A 22,102-nucleotide genomic window follows, 5' to 3' on the forward strand; every position below is an offset into this window, starting at 1 on the left:
AGTCATGCGGAGAGCCTTGACAGAGTCATGTGGCCAACGGTGGTAGAGCCGGTGACTGAGGTGACACATGCTGGGACCATTCCCCATTCCCACCCCAGCCCCTGGGGGAGGAGCTGTAACCTACAGATCTGAGGGGGTCTGGCAACTGTCCACCAGTCCCAGCCGGTGTCCCTAGTTTTCCCCACTGAGGCTCCTGGGCATAGAGGTGGAGCTATGGGCAGTGAGGACAGGGGCAGCAGGACTTGCTGCTGGGGTGACCAGTGGGCACCAGGGACTTCCAGGACAAAGAAGGGCTTAGCTTGCCAAGAGAGGGAGACTGGACTCCTCGTCTCAGCATGTGGGCACTTGCACACTGCACTTGGGGACACTCTGGCAAAGCTGTTTTCTATACCCTGAAGCAAAGCTAAGATGTTGGAAGCATGAGTCTTGAATGCCACAAGCTGGTGAAGCTGTGAGAAGGCCAGGTCCTAAGGAATGACGGCCAGTGAGGACAGGGAGACCACTACACAAACAAGTCTCACTTGGACATCCATCCCTACCCATGGAAGGAAAAGGAGATAGGGGGCTTGCATGAGAAGGGCGTGCAGGATGAGAGGGAGCATGAGCAGTGCATGTGTGTGTGTATATGTATGTGTGAGAGAGAGTGTGTGTGTGTATATGTGTATAAGAAAGCCCAAGAGAATGCTTTCTTTTTTTTTTTTTTTTTTTGGGGGGTTTTTTTGTTTAGCAGAGAGACAGAAAACGAGAAATCATCCCCCAGGGGATATGGCCACGTTGCAATCCCTTCTCCTCCATTCTCCTCTCAGGATCTTGGGCACACACGCACATGTGCCCACCGTAAGTTTAAGCCACCAGGTCTGGGACTCGAACCATGGTTGACTACATGGGAGTCCAGCGACATAGCCATTATGTCAACTGCTGGTCCCAAGAATGCTTGCTTTCTGCAAAGAAGCAGTTGGTAAAGGAGAGGTTGCTGGTGAGGGGAAAGGGTGGAGGTCCATGAGTGGGTGTGGGGCTGAGACCCAAGCATGGCTGGAGAGGCAGGGCCAGGAAGGACAGAGCCTGAGAAGAGTGAGGGCAGAGCAGCTCTCATGACCTCACAAAGCAGGCATGCCCAGCCCCAGGCCTCTAGAAACCCTGAGTCACTCCTGGCTAGGTTTCCTAGCAACTGGATGCAGGGGCCATGGCTCTTTTAACACCCCAGGGAGTGAAAGAAGTCTTCCAATTTCAGGTGAAGAAAGAGAGCATGTGACTTTGAAAAGGAAGTTAGCTTGGGTTGGTCGAATGGTGTGCTGCTTTCTGAAAGTGGCTTGTCGGTGGCCCTCTCCAGGTAGACACCGCCTTCACCTACCTGTGTCTGGTTGCATGACCTTGGAGGCAGCAACAGCACTGGGGGTAGAGTACCACGCCTGGGGCTCACCAGCTCCTGGAGCTTGCAGGCTAACCTGATAGGCAGAGCCTGCCTAGAGGGAAGGGAGAGTCTGGGTCTACTTCCATTGGAGCCTCAGGGCCCTCTGCACCGTCTGGAATTGTGTGCCAGTGTGTGTAGGGAGTGTGTGCTGTGGGGTGAGAGAGCTTATGTTGCTTGGCTGAGGAGGCTGCAGGAAAATGCTGCCTGGGTCAGGCAGAAGAGCAGCGGCGGTGGAGGAGTCCCTGAGAGCCAAGGATAGGGTTTGGGCTTCCCTCTGTCACCAAGTCTATCATCGGTCACCCCAGAGTCCCCCTAGCCAGAGCCTCCACTTGCCCCAGGGCAACAACACCTCCCTCTTTTTTCTTTTTTCTTTCTTTCTTTCTTTCTTTCTTTCTTTCTTTCTTTCTTTCTTTTTTTTTTTTTTTTTTTTTAGGTTTTTGACATAGGCAGTTATGTTTGTGTGTGTGAGAGAGAGAAAGAATGTGAGAAATCATCTCCCTGGCCGGGTAGGTGGTGGGGGTGGGGGGGTGCATGGCCACGCTACAGTCCTTTCTCCTCCATTCTGCTCTTGGGATTTGGGACACGTGCACACATGCACCCAGTATGATTTTCAAGCCACCAGGTCCAGGACTCAGACTGCAGTCAGCTATGTGGGAGTCTAGCACCTTAACCACTACGCCACCTGCTGGCTCCAAACAACACCCTTTCGTGCAAGGGTCCCCACATCACTACCTTTTCTCACCCTCTTTTAAGTGGCACTTGCTCTCCCTGCATCTGTTGGTGACCTGGAAGAATGTTTCTGGAAAGGTCAAGTGAACTTTCAAGTAAAATTAAGTCTTATTTCTAGATAAGAAAAAAAAAAAAAAGAGTACCCCAATCGGTCTTTGCCTTCTGGCCTTTCAGAGTGCCTAAATCTCTGCCAAATGATGGCTTGTTACTCCTTCTGCTACAGCATTAACTCCCCAAGCTTCTTCTCCATCAGTCACTTGCTCTTTAGTATGAATTTCATTATTAGATCAACATCTCTGGGGTAGCTGGTTGAGAGTACGCTCAGAGGGAAGTCAAATTCTGTTTGGGGGCCATAGTGGTCAGTGTGAGAACTCTAGAGAAAGTGCTAGAAAGCAGAGCCAGTGCCCCGGAAGGGAAGGGAAAGCTGTCTAGAAACCAGAGCCTAATTCCTCTCAGGTGTACTCACCTTCCCAGCTACTACTCTTCAAGGTCTGGAGAGCTGGATGGAGCCCCCAGTAGCATTCTGCCCAGGAAAGATGGCGTCTTGACTCCTCAACACCCTTCCACTCTCATACCCTGCCCTGCAGAAATCAAAAGGTCGGGAGCATCTGCGGAAGCTTCTGAACTGGGAGGAGTTTGATGACGTGAGAGACTCCCGCCGAAGCATCCTGCTGGACACCCTCTACGAGAGCATCGTCTTCGCAGTGGGCAAAGGCTTCCCGTGGGCGGAGGTGGCCCGAGTGGTCAAGTTCACAGATGAGTTGCTCAAGGAAACCAAAGGTACAGGGCATGCAGGGTGGGAGTCAGCGAGAGCGGGGAGCAAGCGGGACCCCTCTGCACTCAGTCCTCAGCCCAGGAGCCTTAGAGGAGCCAAGGTCCCTTCTTTCCTTCCTCTGACATTTAGCCAGGAGGAATGGGGTCCCCATCCAGGCTTTCCGAACATACTTGCAGAGTCTCTTCACTGCTCTGCCCAGCTGCAAACCTTGCACAGCTGCTAGGTGTTCACACAGCAGCCAGGGAGTCTCGTGTGGTTTGGGGATTTTTATAAAGTTTAGTTCTTCCCAGAGACAGAGAGAGCCCCTGACAGGGTCTCGACGCCATGATCCCCCCCCCCCCCCCCCCCCCTCCCACAGCTAGCCCTGCGTCATGGGGAAGCTGGTATCTGGTATACTCAGGGGGGTCTCCAGACACAAACCTTGAAGCATCCCTTGTGGGTCAGCCTCTTAGAGCATTGTGTTTCACCCCTGCACCACCACCCAACCCCTTAGGTAACATCATTTTTAGAGCATAAAATAGTTTATCAAACCATAGATTATTAAACCAACCCCCAAATAATTTGCATTGAAGATACTCTGTATTTTTAAAGTGTAACCACACTAGAACACCTTTGATTATAATCTTTGTGTAAATTCCTATAAGCAGAAGTATTCAGCTGGGGAGGGGTGTGTGTCATACTTTTTATGACTTTCCGCAAGTAATACATCCCAAATTGGGCTCCAGCAAAGTGACATCAGTTTGCATTCTCACCAACAGTATCTCAGTAAGACTAATTTATTTCCTAATCAACTTAGTTATAACAGATAATCTTTATATCCTAGTTTAACAATTACTCTTAGAAAAAGCCCTTGGACTAGCAATTAAGGTGCTGGTTTCCCACATGGCTGACTGTGGTTCAAGTTCCAGACCTGCTGGTTTGCTTTCTCTCTTTCTCTCTGGTGAGCACATATGCCCTATAGCAAATTAAAAAATGATGACAACAACAAAATAATAAAATGAAATATTTCCAAAAGAAAAAGCCCTAAAAATCCCCAAACTCAAGCCTCCTACTGGACACTCCCTACTAGAATCAATATAAAGGTACATAAGTTGGCAAAAGGGCAGGTGCTCTCTGGCTTCTCCCCACACAGAGCTTCAACCTGCCCCTATCCTATCATCTTGAAATCACAGACTCTGCCATGGTCTGACCCCACGCCCCCCCCCCCCCCCGCCTACATTCAGTCAGCCCCTGGCCATGGGCAAGTGTGTGCCCACATACTCAGGGAGGTCTCCAGACCTGAACTGAGAACCTTCTCCTGTGGGATCGCCTTGCAGAGCATCATGTGTTACCAGTGAGCCACTCTCTAGCCTCTTGTTTTGTTTTTGCTTAACATAAATCAAATGTGTTACTTTCTTGCTTAAAACCCTTCATGGACTTCCTGTTGCAGGCCCAAAAGACTATTCTCAGTCCCAGTGTTTGCTTGATGTCTTGGGGAAATCCTTTATAGCATGAACGTGCTGACCCAGGGCAGTGGGGGGTGGGGGGTGTAGAGTCAGCTGACTGTATGGAGGTAGCATCTCTCCCACCCCTGCCCCATGCCAGGCTTTCATGGGAAAATGACCCTGAGATGCAAAGAGATAAGGCCACGTGTGTCATTTACTGGGCTGTGAAATGCAGGTCCGTTCTTTAATTAAACATACAGGGCAGCTTCTCTGAGACTGCCATCATAGTTGCGCGTACCCCAAGTATTTAGCACCCAGAATCCTCAGTGGGTGCTAAAACCAGTGTGTGAATTCTTGGCAAGAAATGGAAAATGCATGTGCTTTCTAAGACCCTCTCCCATAACATCCTTATTGGTGACAAAAGGAAAAAGGATATTCCAAGTAAATAAAAGACAGATACCTCCTTACTCAAATGATCCCAGTGGGTGAGACCACTCTCAGAGACCACAGTAAGAACCAGGTGTCCCCGGGGAGGATGCAGTGAGGAGCAGCCAGCATCCTTCTGTGCTGGCTCCAGCAGAGACTAAGAACGTGAATCTAATCAGGAGAAACGTCAAACTAGGAGCATTGCTCGAAGTCAGTTTCCTGCAAGCCTCCAACTCCAAGGCCATGGGGGCCCAGGAAAAGCTGAGGCACTGTTCCAAACTGAAGGAGACCAGGGGATGCGGCCACAGAAGGCGACGTGTGGCTCCGGGTAGGGTGTTTTTGCTATAAAGAAAGTCATTTGGAGAACTGCCTAAACAAGAGTGAGGTTCAGGGAACAGACAAAAACGATAGGCCGAGGGCGAGCCCCCAATTCTGATGGTCCTGGTTATGAGTGTTCTGAATTTCTTTTCCTTTTTCAGCCAGAGGGTATTTATTTATTTCGATTTTTTTTTGAAGGATAACATTTTTTAAAATAATGGGGCACATTGGAGGTCCTCCTCTGACCTCATGTCTACAGTCTCAACAGCTGCAATCACACAGGCTGCTCCATGCTCCAGTCCCAAGGCGTGGTGCTCCTGTCCCCAAAGCACAATGCCCCTGTCCCTTATGCACAGTTCCTGTGCCTCCACCCTGATGTACCTGGAGCTCGCTGCCTGGTCCTTCTGGCAACATCTCAATGTTCTCCCCAACTCTTACCATTTCTCACCATCCCTGTCTTAGCCCACTATCCTGTTGCTCAGAGAAATACACAAGACTGGGTGACTGAAAAGAATAGAGGTTTAAACTCATGCTGGGCACATGTGCGTGTGTGCGCAAAATCCCTAGAGGAGAAAGGGGCTGAATGAGAGATCGCTGAGACCAGTTTCCCATTTCCTGACCCCAGCCCCACCAGGGCCTTCCTGGCATCCCCCAGGGTCCTGCCTCCTCATTGCTCACAGCCACAGTGAGTACCAGAGTTCAGTCCCTTCATCTGAGCTCTGCAGCGACTCGCAGCCAGAGCAGACACTGACAAGCAGAAAGAATGTTCGCCCTAAGCAGGTGGGAACTCCGACTCTTTCAAGTTTCCATCAGAGTCTCCCACAGGCTGAGCCCATGAAAAACAGCCAATGATGATGCAAGCCCAACTTCGAACGGAGGAGGTTAGGTCGCCCTGGAGCTTTGAGCATTTCTGGGTGTAGCGTACCTTCCAACACAGCGTAGCTAGTCTCATGGGCTTCCCAATCTTTAGGGTTGGAAGGAGACCTGATATGCAGAAAATTCCTCTTCCTTTCCTGCAAGTAGCTCCCTACCAGGCCAGTGAGGTTCATCCTCCTCTGCTGTCACCTCCCGAGTGACAGGGAGCTCCCTCCTTCTCGGACAATTCACCCATCTGCATGACCACTCTTCTTACTTGGAAGCTCTTCTTTATGTCCTGAGGACACCTGCCTTAAGCACCCTATCCTGAGGCTGTCCTCCTGAACCCCTGTTTACTGCACTTCACATGATGCGAGTGCTTCATCTTCACATCTGGACTTGATATCCCCAATATCATTCGTCATCCTTGATATGGCCCGATTATGTCCATAGACCCCCCCACCCAACCTCCCATGCCTTCCTGCTGCCCTTCTCCAGGTCGCTTGTGTATCAGTGTACTTCTTACAATAGGGCATCCAGATATAAACCCAACAACCTGTGAGTTGGGATTTTATCACCTCCCCTGTCCTGGTCATATGCTCCTGTTGATGTATCCTCTAGGTGCCTTGACTTCATCAGGTACATTGCTTCACATTGGGCAGGCAGTCCACGAAAATCTCTAACCCTTTTCCCCACCCTGTTCTGGTGCAGTGGGATTTCAGATCCCCATGCAGCACTTCACAATCGTCCTCACTGATTCCATCTTGCTCATGTCAGCTCATTTTTCCTTCCTCCTGAGATCTTTTCCATCTTCATTCTGAACCTTCAGGCTTACCTGTTCCTCCTCTCACTTTTAATCATCTAAAACTGTCAAGTGTGGTTGGTACAAACACTGAGGAGGAACAAGCTCTTGAATGGGCTCCACAGGTCTGCACTTCAGCTTCTGCAAATAGGCCCTATTGTGAGAGACTCAGAGAAAAGAATCGAATCCCCGTCCAGCCCTTTACTGGATGTGCGGTCTTGGACGGGTCACGTCACATCTGAGCCTCTGTTTACACTTCCAGAAAATGGGGAAAACAGACACAATTCTTTCCTAGGATTGTTACAAAGATTTAATGAAGCTGTGTACTCAAAGTTCATAGCACAGTGCTTGGTGTCTAATAAGAGCACAGGGAGGGAGTGACAGCTTGTATTTTCCGAAGAGGGCACGGGGACAAAGCCTAGAGAGTGGAGTGAGCAGACTACGATTCACAGATGTGGTGTAGTCAGGTGTGACGTGCGCTGGCTCAGACCAAGTACACCGGTGTCGCAGCAGCCCTTGCAGGCATGAGGCCTGAGCGCCCCAGACACCGCACGAGGTCCTTTCTCCTCACCTGCCAGACTGTCCTAGTCCTGGTTGACCCTGCATTGCAGGGAGTGTGGCAGGGTGACAGGCTAGGAGAGGGGTCCTGGTGCTCCAGTCAGAGGCAGGTCCGGGTGGTAAAACAAGCTGCAGACTTGTCCTGGAAGTAGGGGTCTGGGGGGAGGGGTGAGAAGGAAGACAGATGAGACTGTCACAGTTATGCAGTAAGTGATGGAGGTGGGACTTGAACCCAGACCTGATTGCACCCCCCCTCCCTCTTGAGAGTGATGCTAGGCTGGCTTCAGGTTGGAGGCAATAAGCAGTGGGGTGCAGCAGGGGTACGCATGGGTGCAGAGCCACTCAAGAACCAGGATCCTGAAGCTGGGTCCCCCGATGGCATCCTCCTCAGCAGTATGTCTACACTGCTACCCAGGGACACTTGAGAGAGCGTGGGCAAGCTCAGCTCTCCCCCACAGGCAGGGGCTAGAATTCCAGCAGATGCCTCCTTCCCAGGGAGTCTCTTCCTCGCTCTGACAGCTCTCTCTCTCTGCAATCAACTCCAGTCTTGGGCTCAGCTCTCAGTGTTTCTGGAGCCTTAGTTCAAAACCTGGTTCTGCTATTTCCTAGCTGTGTGACGCTGGGCGATTCCCTCAACCTCTCTGTGCTTCAGGTCACTCATCTGCAAAATGAGGACAATTGTGTCCATTTCTGCAGAGTGCATGGGGCAGTGACTGGCACGCAGGAGGCTACACATGAGCAGCAGAGTTGGCTGTTAGTCTCGTATCCTCTCAGGGGCTCAGCTGTCCATCAAGAACTCTGGGCCGTCTGAGCCTCCGCGTGTGCTGCTGGAGGCAGCCCTGCTCAGCATTAGGGGTACCTCCTGGCTCTGCTGCCCCGGGCTTGCTCAGCCCCAGTCCTCACCTTGATCGTCCCCTTCTCGCTCCATCTGGTGCTATCTGCTCGGCACTGCCCAGGTTTGGGCCACAGTCACTGCGTTGTTGGTGTATTGCTACCCACTGTCCTTCCCTGCACCCATCGGCTTTGGGCAAACTCCTCTCCTGACAGGTCACAGGACCTGGCACTCAACCCCAGTGGGGGTCAACTGAGGCAGAGCCTAGCTGGGAAAAGACATCCACCCTTGTCTGCAGCCAGGGTTCTTCGAACCTCCCCCTCCTGCAGGCTGCAGGCCTCTGAGGCATCCCCTGTGCTGTGCTCAGAGCCCGGAGCTCCCCACGCCCCCACGCCCCACACACTTTTCCTACTGCCCATTCTCCCGGTCCCTGGACCTCAGTGCTTAGAGCTAATCCAGGCCCCTCCAGGATCAGACATGTCAGGTGCGGCCGCTCTCTCCAGGCCATGGGGGACCCATGAGCCAGCCCACATCTGAGTTTTTGTTGGGGCTAAAATCCACACTGGGCTGTCACTGTTCTTGGAAGCTAGCTTCTCTGGGGATATTTGTTGTTAATCTGGGGCTAAGGATGGCTGAGCTCTGTGCTCTAGATAACAGCTGGCAGGCAGCACGGAAGGAGGTGTGTTTGCACAATGATTCAGAGCTCTGCCTGGACAGCAGACGCTTAGCTTATCTCCCCGCCCAATCAGGCCTCCGCAGGGAGGGAAAGGGTGGCCCTTTATTCAAAAGCATAAGCTGATTCCAAGCTGGCAAATGGCTCACCAGGACGTTCTGGTCTCGACTCGAGGCCAGAAGAAAGAGTTCTCTCCTTGGCACCTTCTCAGCCAGCCTCCAGGAAGCTCTGCGAAGCCCCGGGTAGATCACACCCAACTTTCTCCTCGTGGCTGAGGGTGAAGTCACAGCCATGGCACAGGGTGGGCAGAGGTCTCCCAGCTTGGAACATCCTGGTGGAGGAAATAGCAAGAAGGAGGCAGATTTTGCAGACCTTACCTGGGCCCAGGGAGGCTGGAGAGAAGAGAGGTTGGCGCTGCAGAGATTAGGTGTCCAGAGACCCTGCGAGGGAGAGGTGGAAGGGGAGAAACTCCCTCTCTCAGGCTTCCCTGCTCACCCGCAGACCCTCCCAGACTGCCACCCTCCCACCTTGGCTCTTTTGCTTCTCGTCATCATCAACATCCAACAGATGCCAGCCTCTCTCACGGTAGGAAGACTCTCTCTGACCTGGGCCAGTTAACAGAGGTCCCAGGAGGCCAGACAAGTGCCCAGTGGGATGCGTCATGGTCCTGGCATCTGCAGTTCCACCCACGGGCACTCCTGATTTTCCAGGAAATGTCACCTACACAGCTGTAGGACAGAAAGGCAGCCACCTACCTGCCCCCAGCGGCCCGGGGCTGGCAGGAGGCAACCACTTCCCCAAAGCCCCTTTGTATGCCTCTTGCTCCCAAGGACACGCTGACCCCACCTGGTTATGCTGCATCAGCCCCCAAGGACCCCACCCGCACTCTGGGTAGGGGTTCTCCAGCATCTCAGGATCAGCCCCAGCAGAAAGCAGGGACTGCTTCTTTAGCCTAGGGCAGCCCCTGGAGACTCTCCTTCCCAGCCAGAGCCCAACAGCCCTCCGACTAGACCCAGAGGGAGAACCCACAGGGGTTTCTGTGGATGGATGGGGCAGTTTGCACAGAGACCACTGATGAGACCTCGGGATACGTGGACAACTTCCCTGTGTGGGTTTGTTGTGACCACCGTCACAAAGCACCAGCCTGGGGGACTTCAGCGACAATTGTTTATTTCCTCACAGCTCTGTAGACTTGAAGTGCGGGATGGAAGTGTCGGCAGGGCTGTCTCTCCCGAGGCCTCTCCCTGTCCTCCCCGTCCTCGTGTGCTCTTTCTTTGTGCACGCATGCCTGGCGTCTCACCTGTGTCCGAGTTCCCTCTTCTTAGGTATACTGGTCACACTGGACCAGGGCCCACCCTTAGGACCTTATTATCACCAATGACCTCTTAAAGACCCTAACTCCAGGGCCCAGAGCTGAGGCAGCAGTAAAATGTGCCACTCTGCAAGTCTGACCCCACGGGGGGTCCCTAGTTCACATCCAGAGACCTCCCTGAGGGTGCCAGGGGCATAGGTGCCCAGGACCCGGGGCTGACTGAGGCTGGGGGTGGGACGTGGTATCCACACCCTGTTGGGAGTACCTGTCTCTCTGTTGCTGTCATGTCTCTCCCTCATGAAAGAAAGAAATGAAGTTACAAATATATATTTTTTTAAATACCCTGTCTCCAAATACAGTCACATTCTGAGATTCTGCAGTTAGAACTGATACATAGTGGACCAGCAGGTGACATAGTGGTTATGGTGCTGGACTCGCACATGGCTGACTATGGGTCGAGGCCTGGACTTGGAAGCTTGAAACATGCCAGGCACATGTGTATGTGTGCCCAAAATCATGAGAAGAGAATGGAGGAGAAGGGATTAGGGCATGGCCATCACCCATGGGGGGTGATTTAGCACATTTTCTCTCTCTGTGTCTCTCTCTGTCTCTGGCAAGCACATGTGCCCCATAACCAAAACCTCTCTCAAAAAAATAAATAAATAAAAGTAAGGGGGACTGACATATGAATTTTGGAAGGACTCACAGAATGTAGTCACAGCTCACAGGTAATTGTCAGTACATAGGCCAGAAATCAAGACACTGTCACCAACACCTCCCCGTGCTTCTGGAAGAGGCCACCACCCTGCAGAGGGAGGCCTGGTGTGAGTCTGGCCTTTCACACAGCCCTGTAATCTGCCCTGCAACCTGGCACTGTAGGAGTTATTTTTAGGATGACGTCACTGAAGCCCAGAGAGGTTAAGTAACTTGCCCAAGGTCTTCCTTAAGTAAGTGGTTTCAGGATCTGAACCCAGGTCTGCCTGCAGGCAGAGCACACTCTCCACTGGGTGGCCCTTTCTCCTGACCAGGAGGACCTGCATACAGTACAGCCAGAGCCCAGGAGAGGCCCTTGCAGAGTGCAGGAAGAGTGAGCACACGGGAGAGCAGGAGAACCGTCTGGGTGTGGTCTTCTACTGGGTCACCGGAGCTACCTACGGGATGGGGCTGGGAGCCCAGGCCCAGCAGGAAGGCTGTGAGGCGATGGGTGGCCAGACCCAGATGAGCGGGTGAGCTATACCTGTCATCTTGCGTGTTCCAGCCTGGATGGGCCACCTGTGTGTGTGGGTTGGAACGTGTTCCCTCAAGACTGGACCTCTGGCCTTTGGAGTAACCCCTTGCCCACCTCTGCCTTCTCAAGTCCCTCCTCGGTCAGCTGGGCATACTGGTCGTTCTTGGGGTCCCCCAACATCAGAGGACCCCAGCTATGAGTATGAAGTAGATGATTCTCAGGTCAGGACGCTGCATATGCCTGACATAGTGGGATTAGTTGGTCGTTTTCCTCTTGGGGGGTGATAACAGAGGTTAATAAGGGTCCAGAGTCAGAGAGTCAGCTGCAGAGTGGACCCAGGAGGCACCCATGGCACCCGAGCTATGGCTGCAAGGGATGGTCAGCTTTGTGGAATTCCCCCAGCTTCTTAGAGTCATCAGGACCCAAGAGGTCACCTGCACCAAGCCCCACACTCAGCACCCGCACACACGTACACACACACACACATACACACACGCACACTCAGGGGGTGTCTGTGGCATGCAGCAGCCAGGCACCTGTAAAGGCCTTTCACTTCCCAAGAAGAGACCCAGGCCCACTCCACGGAAGAGCAACTCCTGCTTCTGGAATCTTCTTTCTGCTGTTGAACTAAGCTTGTCTCCTTGAGCCTTCTACCCAGTGGCTGCTCTTCTGCTTTCTGAACACACTCAGAGTCAGCTCAAATCCTGTGCCCACTCCTCATCCCTGCACCAGCAGGCACTGGAATAGTTCTGTGTGAGGGGTGGGACAGAGTCCCTGCATTCAAAGAGCCATGGGTCCCTGCATTCAAAGAGCCATGTTCTGTGAGGCTACCCAGGACGTGACCACAGCAGAGCAGAGAGCAGGGACTCCATGCTGCCAGGAGGCCCAGGGAAGGCGACAGTGATGATAATGTCAGCAACAGCAAACACCTGCTCAGCTGTCGTGATACTCTGCGTGTGTCATCTCATTTGCTCCTCACAGCAATCTTCAGGGGACAGCAGCTGCTGCCCCCATTTCACAATGGCACAATGGAGCATCAGAAAGACCAGGTGACGTGCTGGTCATCACAGCCAAGGGCAGAACTAGCGTCAGCCTTCAGGTTTGCTGGAGCCCTTTTTACCAAGGCCTTTTGAGAATGCCAACTTCTTGGGGCCCAGTGGTGGCACGGGGGTAGAGCACAAACTCTGCCAGGCTGACCCACAGGGGAAGGTTCTGGGTTCACATTGGAGGCCTTCCTAAGTGCACAGGGTATTCGCATGTCCGTGATCTGGGGCTGGTTGAAGCTGAGAGTGAGTCATGGTGTCAAGACCCATTGGGGGTGCTATGTCTCTCACTCATGGGACAAATAAATTAAAAAAAAAAAAAAGAAAGAAAAAGGAATGTCAACTTCTCAACAAATAGGGACAAAGAGCAGTTGAGGAATTAAGGAATTAATTCATTAAATAGACCAGTTATGGAGACCTTGTGGGTGAAGAAAAGGGTTTGGGCAAAAAGCCATAACAGGTTCTTTTGTTTTGTTTTGGCTTTTGCCATATGATGTGTGCACTCACCAGAGAGAGACAGAAAGAGAGTGAGGGGGACAGCAAAAAATCCCCACCCCTCCCCCAGGCGGGATGACCATGCCGCAATCCCAGTTCTCCATTCTCCTTTCAGGATCTTGTGGGCACACACACACACACACGCCTAGCATGAGTTTCAAGCCACCAGGTCCAGGACTCAAACCCTAGTCAGCCATGTGGGAGTCCAACACCTGAATCACAATGCCACCTGCTGGCCCCACCCATCATAGTCTTTAAACATAGAACTCTGTGTTCACCCTCTGAGCCTCAGGCAAGGAAATCTTTCAAAGGACGACAAATCTTTCTAATTCTAGTGTTTGCGTAGATTTTCCCCATAATGTGGCTATTAGTTTGTCTTTTTTTTTAAAGAATTATTTATTTAATTTTATTTAGTGTTATCTTTTAATTTTGAGCAGAGAGACACAGAGAGAGGGAAAGTGAGAAAGTAAGCCACCAGGCCCGGGACTCAAAAAACAGTCACAGTTTGTTTTAAAAAAGAACATAATGGGACCAGCAGATGACATAATGGTTACATCGCTGGACTATCACATAGTCGACCACTATTTAAGTCCTGGACCTGGCGGCTTAAAACTCTTGCCAGGTGCATGTGCATGCATGCCCAAAATTCAGAGAAGAGAACAAAGGAGAAAGGATTGTAGTGTGGCTATGCCTCCTGGGTGGTGATTTCTCTCTTTCTGTCTCTCTATCTCTCGTCTCTCTGGCATGCACCCATACCTGATAAAAAAAATTTCTCTAAAAAAAAGAAAATTAAAAAAAATAAATTGAAACCTAGTAGTTAGGAAAACAATATGGAAATTTCTCAGAAAATTAGCCATGGCGTTACTAGATGGATCTAGCAATTGCAATTCTTTTTTTTTTATTTTCTTTGAGAGGTTTTCGCTATAGGGCACGTGCGCTCGCCAGACAGACAGAGAGAGACAGAGAGACAAAAAGCGAGAAATCACCTCCCAGAGGGGATGGCCACGCCGTAATCCCTTCTCCTCCATTCTCCTCTCGGGATCTTGGGCACGCACGCACACGCGCCCAGCGTGGGTTTTAAGCCACTGGGTCCGGGACACGAACCGTGGTCGACTATGTGGGATTCCAGCGACATAGCCATTACGCTAACTGCTGGTTCCCTAGCAATTGCAATTCTGAGCACATGCCTAAGAAGAACTCAGAATGGAGAATCAAACGTGTATTTGTACATCCATGGTCATGGCAGCATGATTTACAATAGCCAAAAAGTAGCAGCTGCACGAATGTCCATCAATGGATGAAGGGATAACGAAATGTGGAATACTGTCCAGTCTTACACAGGAAGGGAATTCTGAGCCATGCTACATGGGTGGACCTTGAAGACACATTAAGTGAAGGAAGCCATACACAAAAGGACAAATATGGTATTATTCCATTTATGTCAGGTACCTGGAGAAATTGAATCCAAAAAGTAGAATAGTGGGTGCCAGGGGATGGAGGAGCAGGACCAGGGAGTTAGTGTTTCATAGGGGCCGAATTCCAGTTTGGAAAGATGAGCAGAGTTCTGGAGATGAATGGTGACAGTTGTGCAACAATGTAAACATACTAGATAAAATAGAGCCATACAGTGAAAATGGTTGAAGCAGTAAATTTTATGTCACATATGCTTATAACAATTAATTTAAATTTAAAAGATCCTTTGAACAAACATAGTTCTGTCTATTTCGTATGTTTTCCATTCCCTCCTCAAAAGGCCTGTTGCAGTTGCATATGTACTCTTTGGAGTGCGCTCGCCAGACAGACAGAGAGAGACAGAGAGACAAAAAGCGAGAAATCACCTCCCAGAGGGGATGGCCACGCCGTAATCCCTTCTCCTCCATTCTCCTCTCGGGATCTTGGGCACGCACGCACACGCGCCCAGCGTGGGTTTTAAGCCACTGGGTCCGGGACACGAACCGTGGTCGACTATGTGGGATTCCAGCGACATAGCCATTACGCTAACTGCTGGTTCCCTAGCAATTGCAATTCTGAGCACATGCCTAAGAAGAACTCAGAATGGAGAATCAAACGTGTATTTGTACATCCATGGTCATGGCAGCATGATTTACAATAGCCAAAAAGTAGCAGCTGCACGAATGTCCATCAATGGATGAAGGGATAACGAAATGTGGAATACTGTCCAGTCTTACACAGGAAGGGAATTCTGAGCCATGCTACATGGGTGGACCTTGAAGACACATTAAGTGAAGGAAGCCATACACAAAAGGACAAATATGGTATTATTCCATTTATGTCAGGTACCTGGAGAAATTGAATCCAAAAAGTAGAATAGTGGGTGCCAGGGGATGGAGGAGCAGGACCAGGGAGTTAGTGTTTCATAGGGGCCGAATTCCAGTTTGGAAAGATGAGCAGAGTTCTGGAGATGAATGGTGACAGTTGTGCAACAATGTAAACATACTAGATAAAATAGAGCCATACAGTGAAAATGGTTGAAGCAGTAAATTTTATGTCACATATGCTTATAACAATTAATTTAAATTTAAAAGATCCTTTGAACAAACATAGTTCTGTCTATTTCGTATGTTTTCCATTCCCTCCTCAAAAGGCCTGTTGCAGTTGCATATGTACTCTTTGGATAATCTTGTTTAATAACCCAATTTTGCGGAGCCAGCAGTTAGCGTAATGGCTATGTCGCTGGACTCCCATGCAGTCAACTGCGGTTCGAGTCCTGGATCCAGTGACTTAAACTCACACCAGGCACATGTGTGTGTGTGTGTGTGCGCCCAAGAGCCTGAAAGAATGGAAGAGAAGGGATTGCGGCATGGCCATCCCCCCGGTGGGTGATTTATCGCTATCTGTCTCTCTCTGTGTTTCTGGTGAGCGCACGTGCCCTATAGCAAAAAACATCTCCCCCCAAAAAAGAACCCAATTTTGCTACTGACTAGCAATGGGCAAAGATCCTCTAAAGCCCAGTTTTAGTTTCGTCATTTGTTCAACAGCGGAAATACTCTGTAAGTTGATTGTGACAACTACATAAGTTGAAGGATAAATTAAAATGCTTTAAAATGGAAAAGTGCCACACCAATGTAGGTTGCTGGTATAGGCTGAGTGTCCTTTATTCAAATTCGAACAGACATGTTTTAGATTTTGGATTTGTTTTCAGTTGAGGTAGTTGCATATACTTAATGTCTTATCTTGGGGAGGAGACCCAAATTTAAACACATAATTCATTTATGTTTCACACACATCTTACATACATAGCCTGGAGGGAATTTTATACGTATCTGTCTGGCAGTTTTGACTGCGACTCATCCCATGAGTTCAGGTGTGGAATTTTCCTCTTGGGGTGTCATTCCAGCACTTGAAAATGTCAGGTTTTGAAGCATTTCAGATTTCAGATTTTTGGGTTAGGGATGCTCAACCTGTGTTATTACTTCCAGAGAGCTTAGTACTGGCCATCAACCACACGTCCAGCCAGAGCATTCTGGAAGCATCCTAATTTTCATGATCTGCCCTGTCGTCCCTATAGCATATGCATGCTTGTCAGTATAAGAGTCTGGATTGGGCTTTGGGGAATCTGGTCCATCTAGCTGGTTCTTGCCGCTCAAGGACTCCTGAGGAAGTAGTACAAGAGACAGTTCTGTTCCCAGGAAGTGGTCTGACCTGCAGGGCTGCTCTGCTTCCCTCCTACCCCCTGGTCCCTAACACCCATATCTGGGGACCTGGCCTGCTCACTGTCATGCTGTCCTCTCAGCTGTCGTTGTGAACAGGAAGCAGAGCCTCTCAGTCTGCCCTCTCAACATCCCGTGTCCCACCCTGACACCAAGGTCTAGCCAGGAAGGGAATGGATGGAGGAAACCCAGTCTCCAGGATTCCTTGCCCTGCAACCACATTTTTCCTCTGGAAAGCCAGGTTGATCCCAGAATATCACACAGCCCCCAGGGGAGCTAGAATCCCAGTAGAGGCCTGAGATGATGATGACAATCACGATGACAATGACATTGTTATGTGTTGAGTGCTTACTGTGTAGCAGGCACCGTGGGAAGCACAGCACACATACTGTCATCTAACAATACGAGGTAGGTTGATCGCTTCCATTTTATAGATAAGAACACCGATGCCAGGCCAGTCACTGGCAGAGTGACTAAGGCGACTGGATCCCACATGGCCAACTATTTGGTTTGAATCCAGATCAGGCAGCTTGAAAAACATGTAAGGCATGTGTGCATGAAAAGGAAACTAGACGAGAAAGGATTGTGGTGTGGCCATCTCCTGTGGGATGGTACTTTCTCACCTCTCCCTTTCTCGCTGGCGAGCCCATGCCCCCATCATAAATTTAAAAAAAGAAAAAAATACTGAAGCCAAGAGAGGCAAAATAACTTGTGCCAGTGACAGAGTAGTGGAAGCCAGCTGTGGGCCTGTGTCAGCAAGTCCCCAGTCTATGTTCTTCCCAGACACACCACACTACCACTGCGTGGGCACAAGCTCTGAGGAGCCGCCTCACAGCCAATGACCTCTTCAGTTTGGGGGGTGCCCTGGGCTTGGTGGTGGCCTCTGCAAGACTGAGAGCCAAGGCTGGGAACAGAGTGTGTGGTTAACAAATCCTCCAAGAGCAGGGGAAGCTCATCTCCAGCCCGTGAGGGTCTCCTCTGGCTAGCCTCAGGCTGTCCTGATGAAGGTGAGAGGGTGTTGCTGGGCCTCCCGGTGGGGGCAGCATGATGAACCAGACCGCCTACTCTCCTCTCCCTGCAGCTCACTAAGTGGCTTGTCACTGGCCACCCAGGAAGAGGGTGTCTCTAAAGGGATTGCTTGGTGGCAAAGCCAGAGACCCAGAGATCTTGGGACAGGCAGGAGCCATGGAAGAGGGCTAGCAAAGATAGGGAGCTCTCAAAACTCGAGCCCCAAATGCCTGCCCATCTCCAGGCCAGTTGTCAGCAAGGCAGCCTCAAATCCAACTCCTGAGGGTTACCCAGGACCCATGTCTCCCACTCAGGCTCTTCCCTTCCCTTCCCTGGCTAGACTATGCCCAGGACACCCTAAAGAGACATTTTGGATCTCTCAAGAAGCACCAGGGGCCTGGGGGTAGAGATAAATAAAAACTAGTCTCTTCACTGTGAGGAGGGCAGAGGTGCTTCGGGGAGGGTCACTCCACAGCCAGGTCCCTGACCCCTGACCCCTGACCCCTGACCCCTGGGCTGGAGCTAGTTCCTGAGCCTAGGTCCTCACGCATGGGACTTAGGCAAGCCTAGCCTTTCCCTGGCCTTGGTTTCTCCAGCCGCAGAATGAAAGGACTGAACCAGCCCAGTACTCCCCAGAATGTGCTCCCTGGGGGACTGACTACAGTGCAAGTGGCAAAACACCGCGTTCTGTGCAGCTGACCCACAGGGAGGGTTCTGGGTTCACACCCTTGAGTACATCATGCCTTATACCCCTGGTCCGGGGCTGCCTGAGGCTGTTGGTACCCCATTGGGGATACTCTCTCTCTTACTTATAGAAGAAACAATGTTTTTTTAAAATGTGCTTTTTAGGCCAGAGAGACTATTGCTTCAAACAGATTTGAGAATCATGGCCTATGCTAGACTTGTTGGTACTCCCGTGTCCATCAGCATACTTGGCTGAGTTTATTGGCATATTAATGTCCCTTATGACGCCTTTGCATGAGCATATCTTATGTTCTCTAACTGTGGGACAGTCAGTTTGATGTACTACCTATTGTAGGCCATCCTCTGATAAACTGGCCTAGAGAGCTGGGGGCACAAGGAGACCCAAGGCCCTGGAGCTGCCTGGCCAGGGGTTGAATTCTCACTCTTTGACTTGCCAGCTGGGTGCCCCTGAGCAAACCCCTCAGTCTCTTTGACCTCAGTTTCCCTCATGGGCAAGAAGAGGGTTCCCTACAGTGGCCTCCCTGAGCTTGGAGGGGCTGGGGGTCCTGAGTGAGCCTGGGCATGTGGCACAGTGCAGTGGGGAGGCTCCTTAGCCAAGGGGCCAACCCCATCTCCAAAGTGGAGCCTGTCCCAGGGACCTCGGAGTAAAGGAGTTTTGAGAGCCTGCCCCAGAACAGAAAGTAGAGATGCAGGGTGGGGATAGTAGGGGATGGGGAGCACAGGTGGCAGGTCCCGCACTCTCATCATCACTGCCCACCTTCCCAGCCAGCCCTGGTAGGCACTCAGGTACTGGAGAAGGCAAGCCAGGCCAGGTTGTGGCCTGACGTGCTTCCTCCAGCGAGCAGGGGTGAGGGTGGGGGTGGGGGTGGGGGGGCAACCAAACTGGTTTATCATGGGGCACCTGGGCCTCCCTCAATGCCCACCCAGAAGGAGCAGCCCCTCCAGACAGTGGCTCCTCTCTCTCCCTCTCATCCAAGTCCAACCTCAGACTGTGTGGTGGAGAGGGGCAGTGCCAGGCGCCCAGCACTCCTGCTGCAGCCCGATGACTTTTTGCCCTGATTCTGGAGTGTCTGGTGTCATCTGAACCTCCCCCACTCTGCCCGCCCCATTCTCCTCCTCCTCCTCCACATCCTCTCACAGGTGCTGGCCTCCAGGGGCTTAGGGACAGTCTTCAGGAAGTTCCCAGCAGCCAATGCAAATGAAAGCCACTCCCTGTTATTGAAGAGCGACTTGCAGGCACAGATCCGTCCTTCCAGCAGCCAGAGGCTTCTCCCTGAGATTTAATCCCTCTGCTTTCTGAGTCATTGAGAAGTTCGAGAACTTCACAACCCTGCTCACAGAGCGTGGTCTGGGGACCCAGAGAGCGTGTTTCACGAGTCAGCTAGAGCCAAGCCTTGCTGAAACTCAGAACAGGCGGAACAGCTTAGGAGGAAAATAACATTCAGCCCAGGGCTCCTTTCCTGTTGACCTAGGAGAATGTCTACACCTGGGTTTTACTATCTTGTAGATTGAGGCTGCAACCCACGCCCATAGTCGTGTCTGCCAGGACAAGCCACTAGGAATGTGTGTGCCCTGTAGACTTTTCCATTCAAATCGGGCTCTGCATGGCCCAGGAGGGCTAAACAGAGAAGACCAGGAGCTGGCCCTGGCAGGGCTCTCCACATCGGAGGGTGTAGGCAACCCTGCCCCTGCCCCCTGTGCAGGGATCCCTCCGGCAAGTTCAGCTCCTAGGAGCCCAGAGAAGGCACGATGAGTCACCTCTGAAGGTTCACACACAGTCACCCCCACACAGGCGCAGAGTCCAGCTTTGATGGAAACCACGACCTCATGGCCGCCCACCCTCTGGGAGTGCTTTATTGGCCATCCCGGTGCACAGCTCCACCTTCCCTCTGAAACATGCACTGGCTTCCTGCGTCTCTCCAGCCCGCTGACTGGCTCCGCAACTGCGGCTGCTCTTACCTTTGAGGAATTCAAGGATTCTCTGTAGGCACGCTCAACCTGGGGGTCGGGGGGAGGGGGGTGATGTGCACGCAAAAAATCTGAACGTGGGTCTAGCAGGTGGCATGGTGGTTAAGGCACTAGACTCCCACATGCCTGACTGTGGTTTGAGTCCCGGACTTGGAAACTTGCTTTCTTTCTCCCTCCCTCTCTCTCTCTCTGATGAACAAGTGCCCTTTAGCTACTTAAAATAACAATAATAGTGATAAATATAATTAAAGGAGTAATTCTAAAAACAAACAAACAAACCCTGGCTGCGTTCCAGAGGGCCCCAGCCTTCTTTGAGGACACTTGTGTGCAGACCTTCATTACATAAGAAAAAGTGAAGCCCACCCTTGGAAATCCTCAGGTTCCATGAGTTCTAATTAAAAAGCCTGCTTCTGGGGCCAGCAGGTGGTGGCATGAGGTTAAGGTGCTGGATCCCACGTGGCCAATTAGGTGGTTCGAGTCTCAGATGGCAGCTTGGGAATCATGCCAGGCGTGTGTGTGCGTGTGTGTGTGCCCAAAATCCCAAGGGGAGAATGGAGAAGAAGGGGTTGTGGTGTGGCCATCTCTGCCAGGGAATGATTTCTCACTTCCCCTCTCTTTCTCTTTCTGTCTCCCTGGTGAGTGCATATGCCCTATAGTAAAACTGGGGGGAAAAAAGAAGCCTGCTTCCATGATGAAATCCAGCTCTTTCATGTGGCATACAGACCCTTCATGAACTTCCAAGTGTGGGCCTCAGGCTCTTCTGTCCCTCTGCCCCATCCCCCAGAACCCACTGTGCCTCCCAGGAAACTCTGACCTAGCTGTGGAGCCGTGCACACAGCCACCCTGTGCTCGGCTCACGCCCGGCGTCCATCCCTGCTCTCCCTCTGCCTAGGGTGTCCTTTCCCACCGTCTTCACCAAACGCCTCTTCTTCCATACTGGGCTCCAGCGTCCTCTCCTGGAGGAGCCCTCCTGCCCCACCTGGCACCCTGCGCCAGCACCTACTGGATCTCACTGTGCATCACATTTGGTCCTGTCTGCACTTCTTTTTTCCTTAATCATAATAGGACATGTGATGTGCCCAGAAAGAGAGACAGAGACAGAAAAGCAGCCTCGGCAGGGTCTGGTCACACCGCAATCCTCATCCTCCAGTCCTCCAGCCATCGGATCCTGGGCACTTGTGCACCTGTGCCTGGTGTGTGGGCTGACCCAGCCGGGGATTCCAACCTCAGTGGCCGCGTGGGATCTGGCTTCCTAGAGCCGCACACTATCGCTCTGCGCTTCTGTGCCGTTTTGCCCATGCCTCGGTACTCAGTCTCCTGTTGCTTCACCGGAGTCCCAGCTCTTTGCCACATAATTATGTCATGTGCCCCGGTGTCACAGAGAAGCAGAGACTATATATTCTGTGTCTTTTGGAACCACTCCTCTCCCAAAGCAAAAAGGAATTAAACAAAAATGTCTACCTACTTGAAGCAGCATGAAACTCACACGTGGACAGGAAGGGACCCAGCAGCTGCATCACCGATGGGGCCATTACGGACCTGAGGGCAGATGGGATTTGATCACAAGGCAGAGCCAGGCACTGGGGGCTTTGACTTCCTCCTTCCCACTGGCCTTTTCATTACACGGTGGCGCCATGTCAGCGACAGTGTTTTGGGCTCAGGATGACTCACAGCTTTGATCAAGGTTACAAAGCAGTGATTCCCAAATCAGCCCTCGCCCTGGGAATCGACCCTTCCTTTTCCACGATGCTGGGTGCGTGCGTGTGTGTTTGGAAAGCTCTGGGGAAATTCTCTAACAGTGGGCTGAGACCCAGAGGGTGGTGCTCCCACAGGACCAGGAGCCATTCTCGTGGCCAGCAGGGACCCTCA

At 51.6% G+C, this 22,102-nt stretch overlaps 1 protein-coding gene across 1 annotated transcript in view; it reads left to right on the forward strand.

Annotated features, from left to right (window-relative positions):
* Positions 1-1,156: 1,156 nt before the first annotated feature.
* Positions 1,157-22,102, forward strand: part of CUNH8orf74 (chromosome unknown C8orf74 homolog) — a 34,548-nt gene continuing 13,602 nt past the window's right edge. The window contains exons 1-2 of the mRNA XM_006161217.2: positions 1,157-1,231; positions 2,728-2,920. Of these exons, the coding sequence (XP_006161279.1) occupies positions 1,184-1,231; positions 2,728-2,920 (241 nt within the window). The 5' untranslated portion in view covers positions 1,157-1,183. The remainder of the gene's footprint in view (positions 1,232-2,727; positions 2,921-22,102) is intronic.

Source organism: Tupaia chinensis, unplaced genomic scaffold (genome assembly GCF_000334495.1).
Source record: "Tupaia chinensis unplaced genomic scaffold, TupChi_1.0 Scaffold138390_1, whole genome shotgun sequence".
NCBI classification, from domain to species: Eukaryota; Metazoa; Chordata; class Mammalia; order Scandentia; family Tupaiidae; genus Tupaia; species Tupaia belangeri.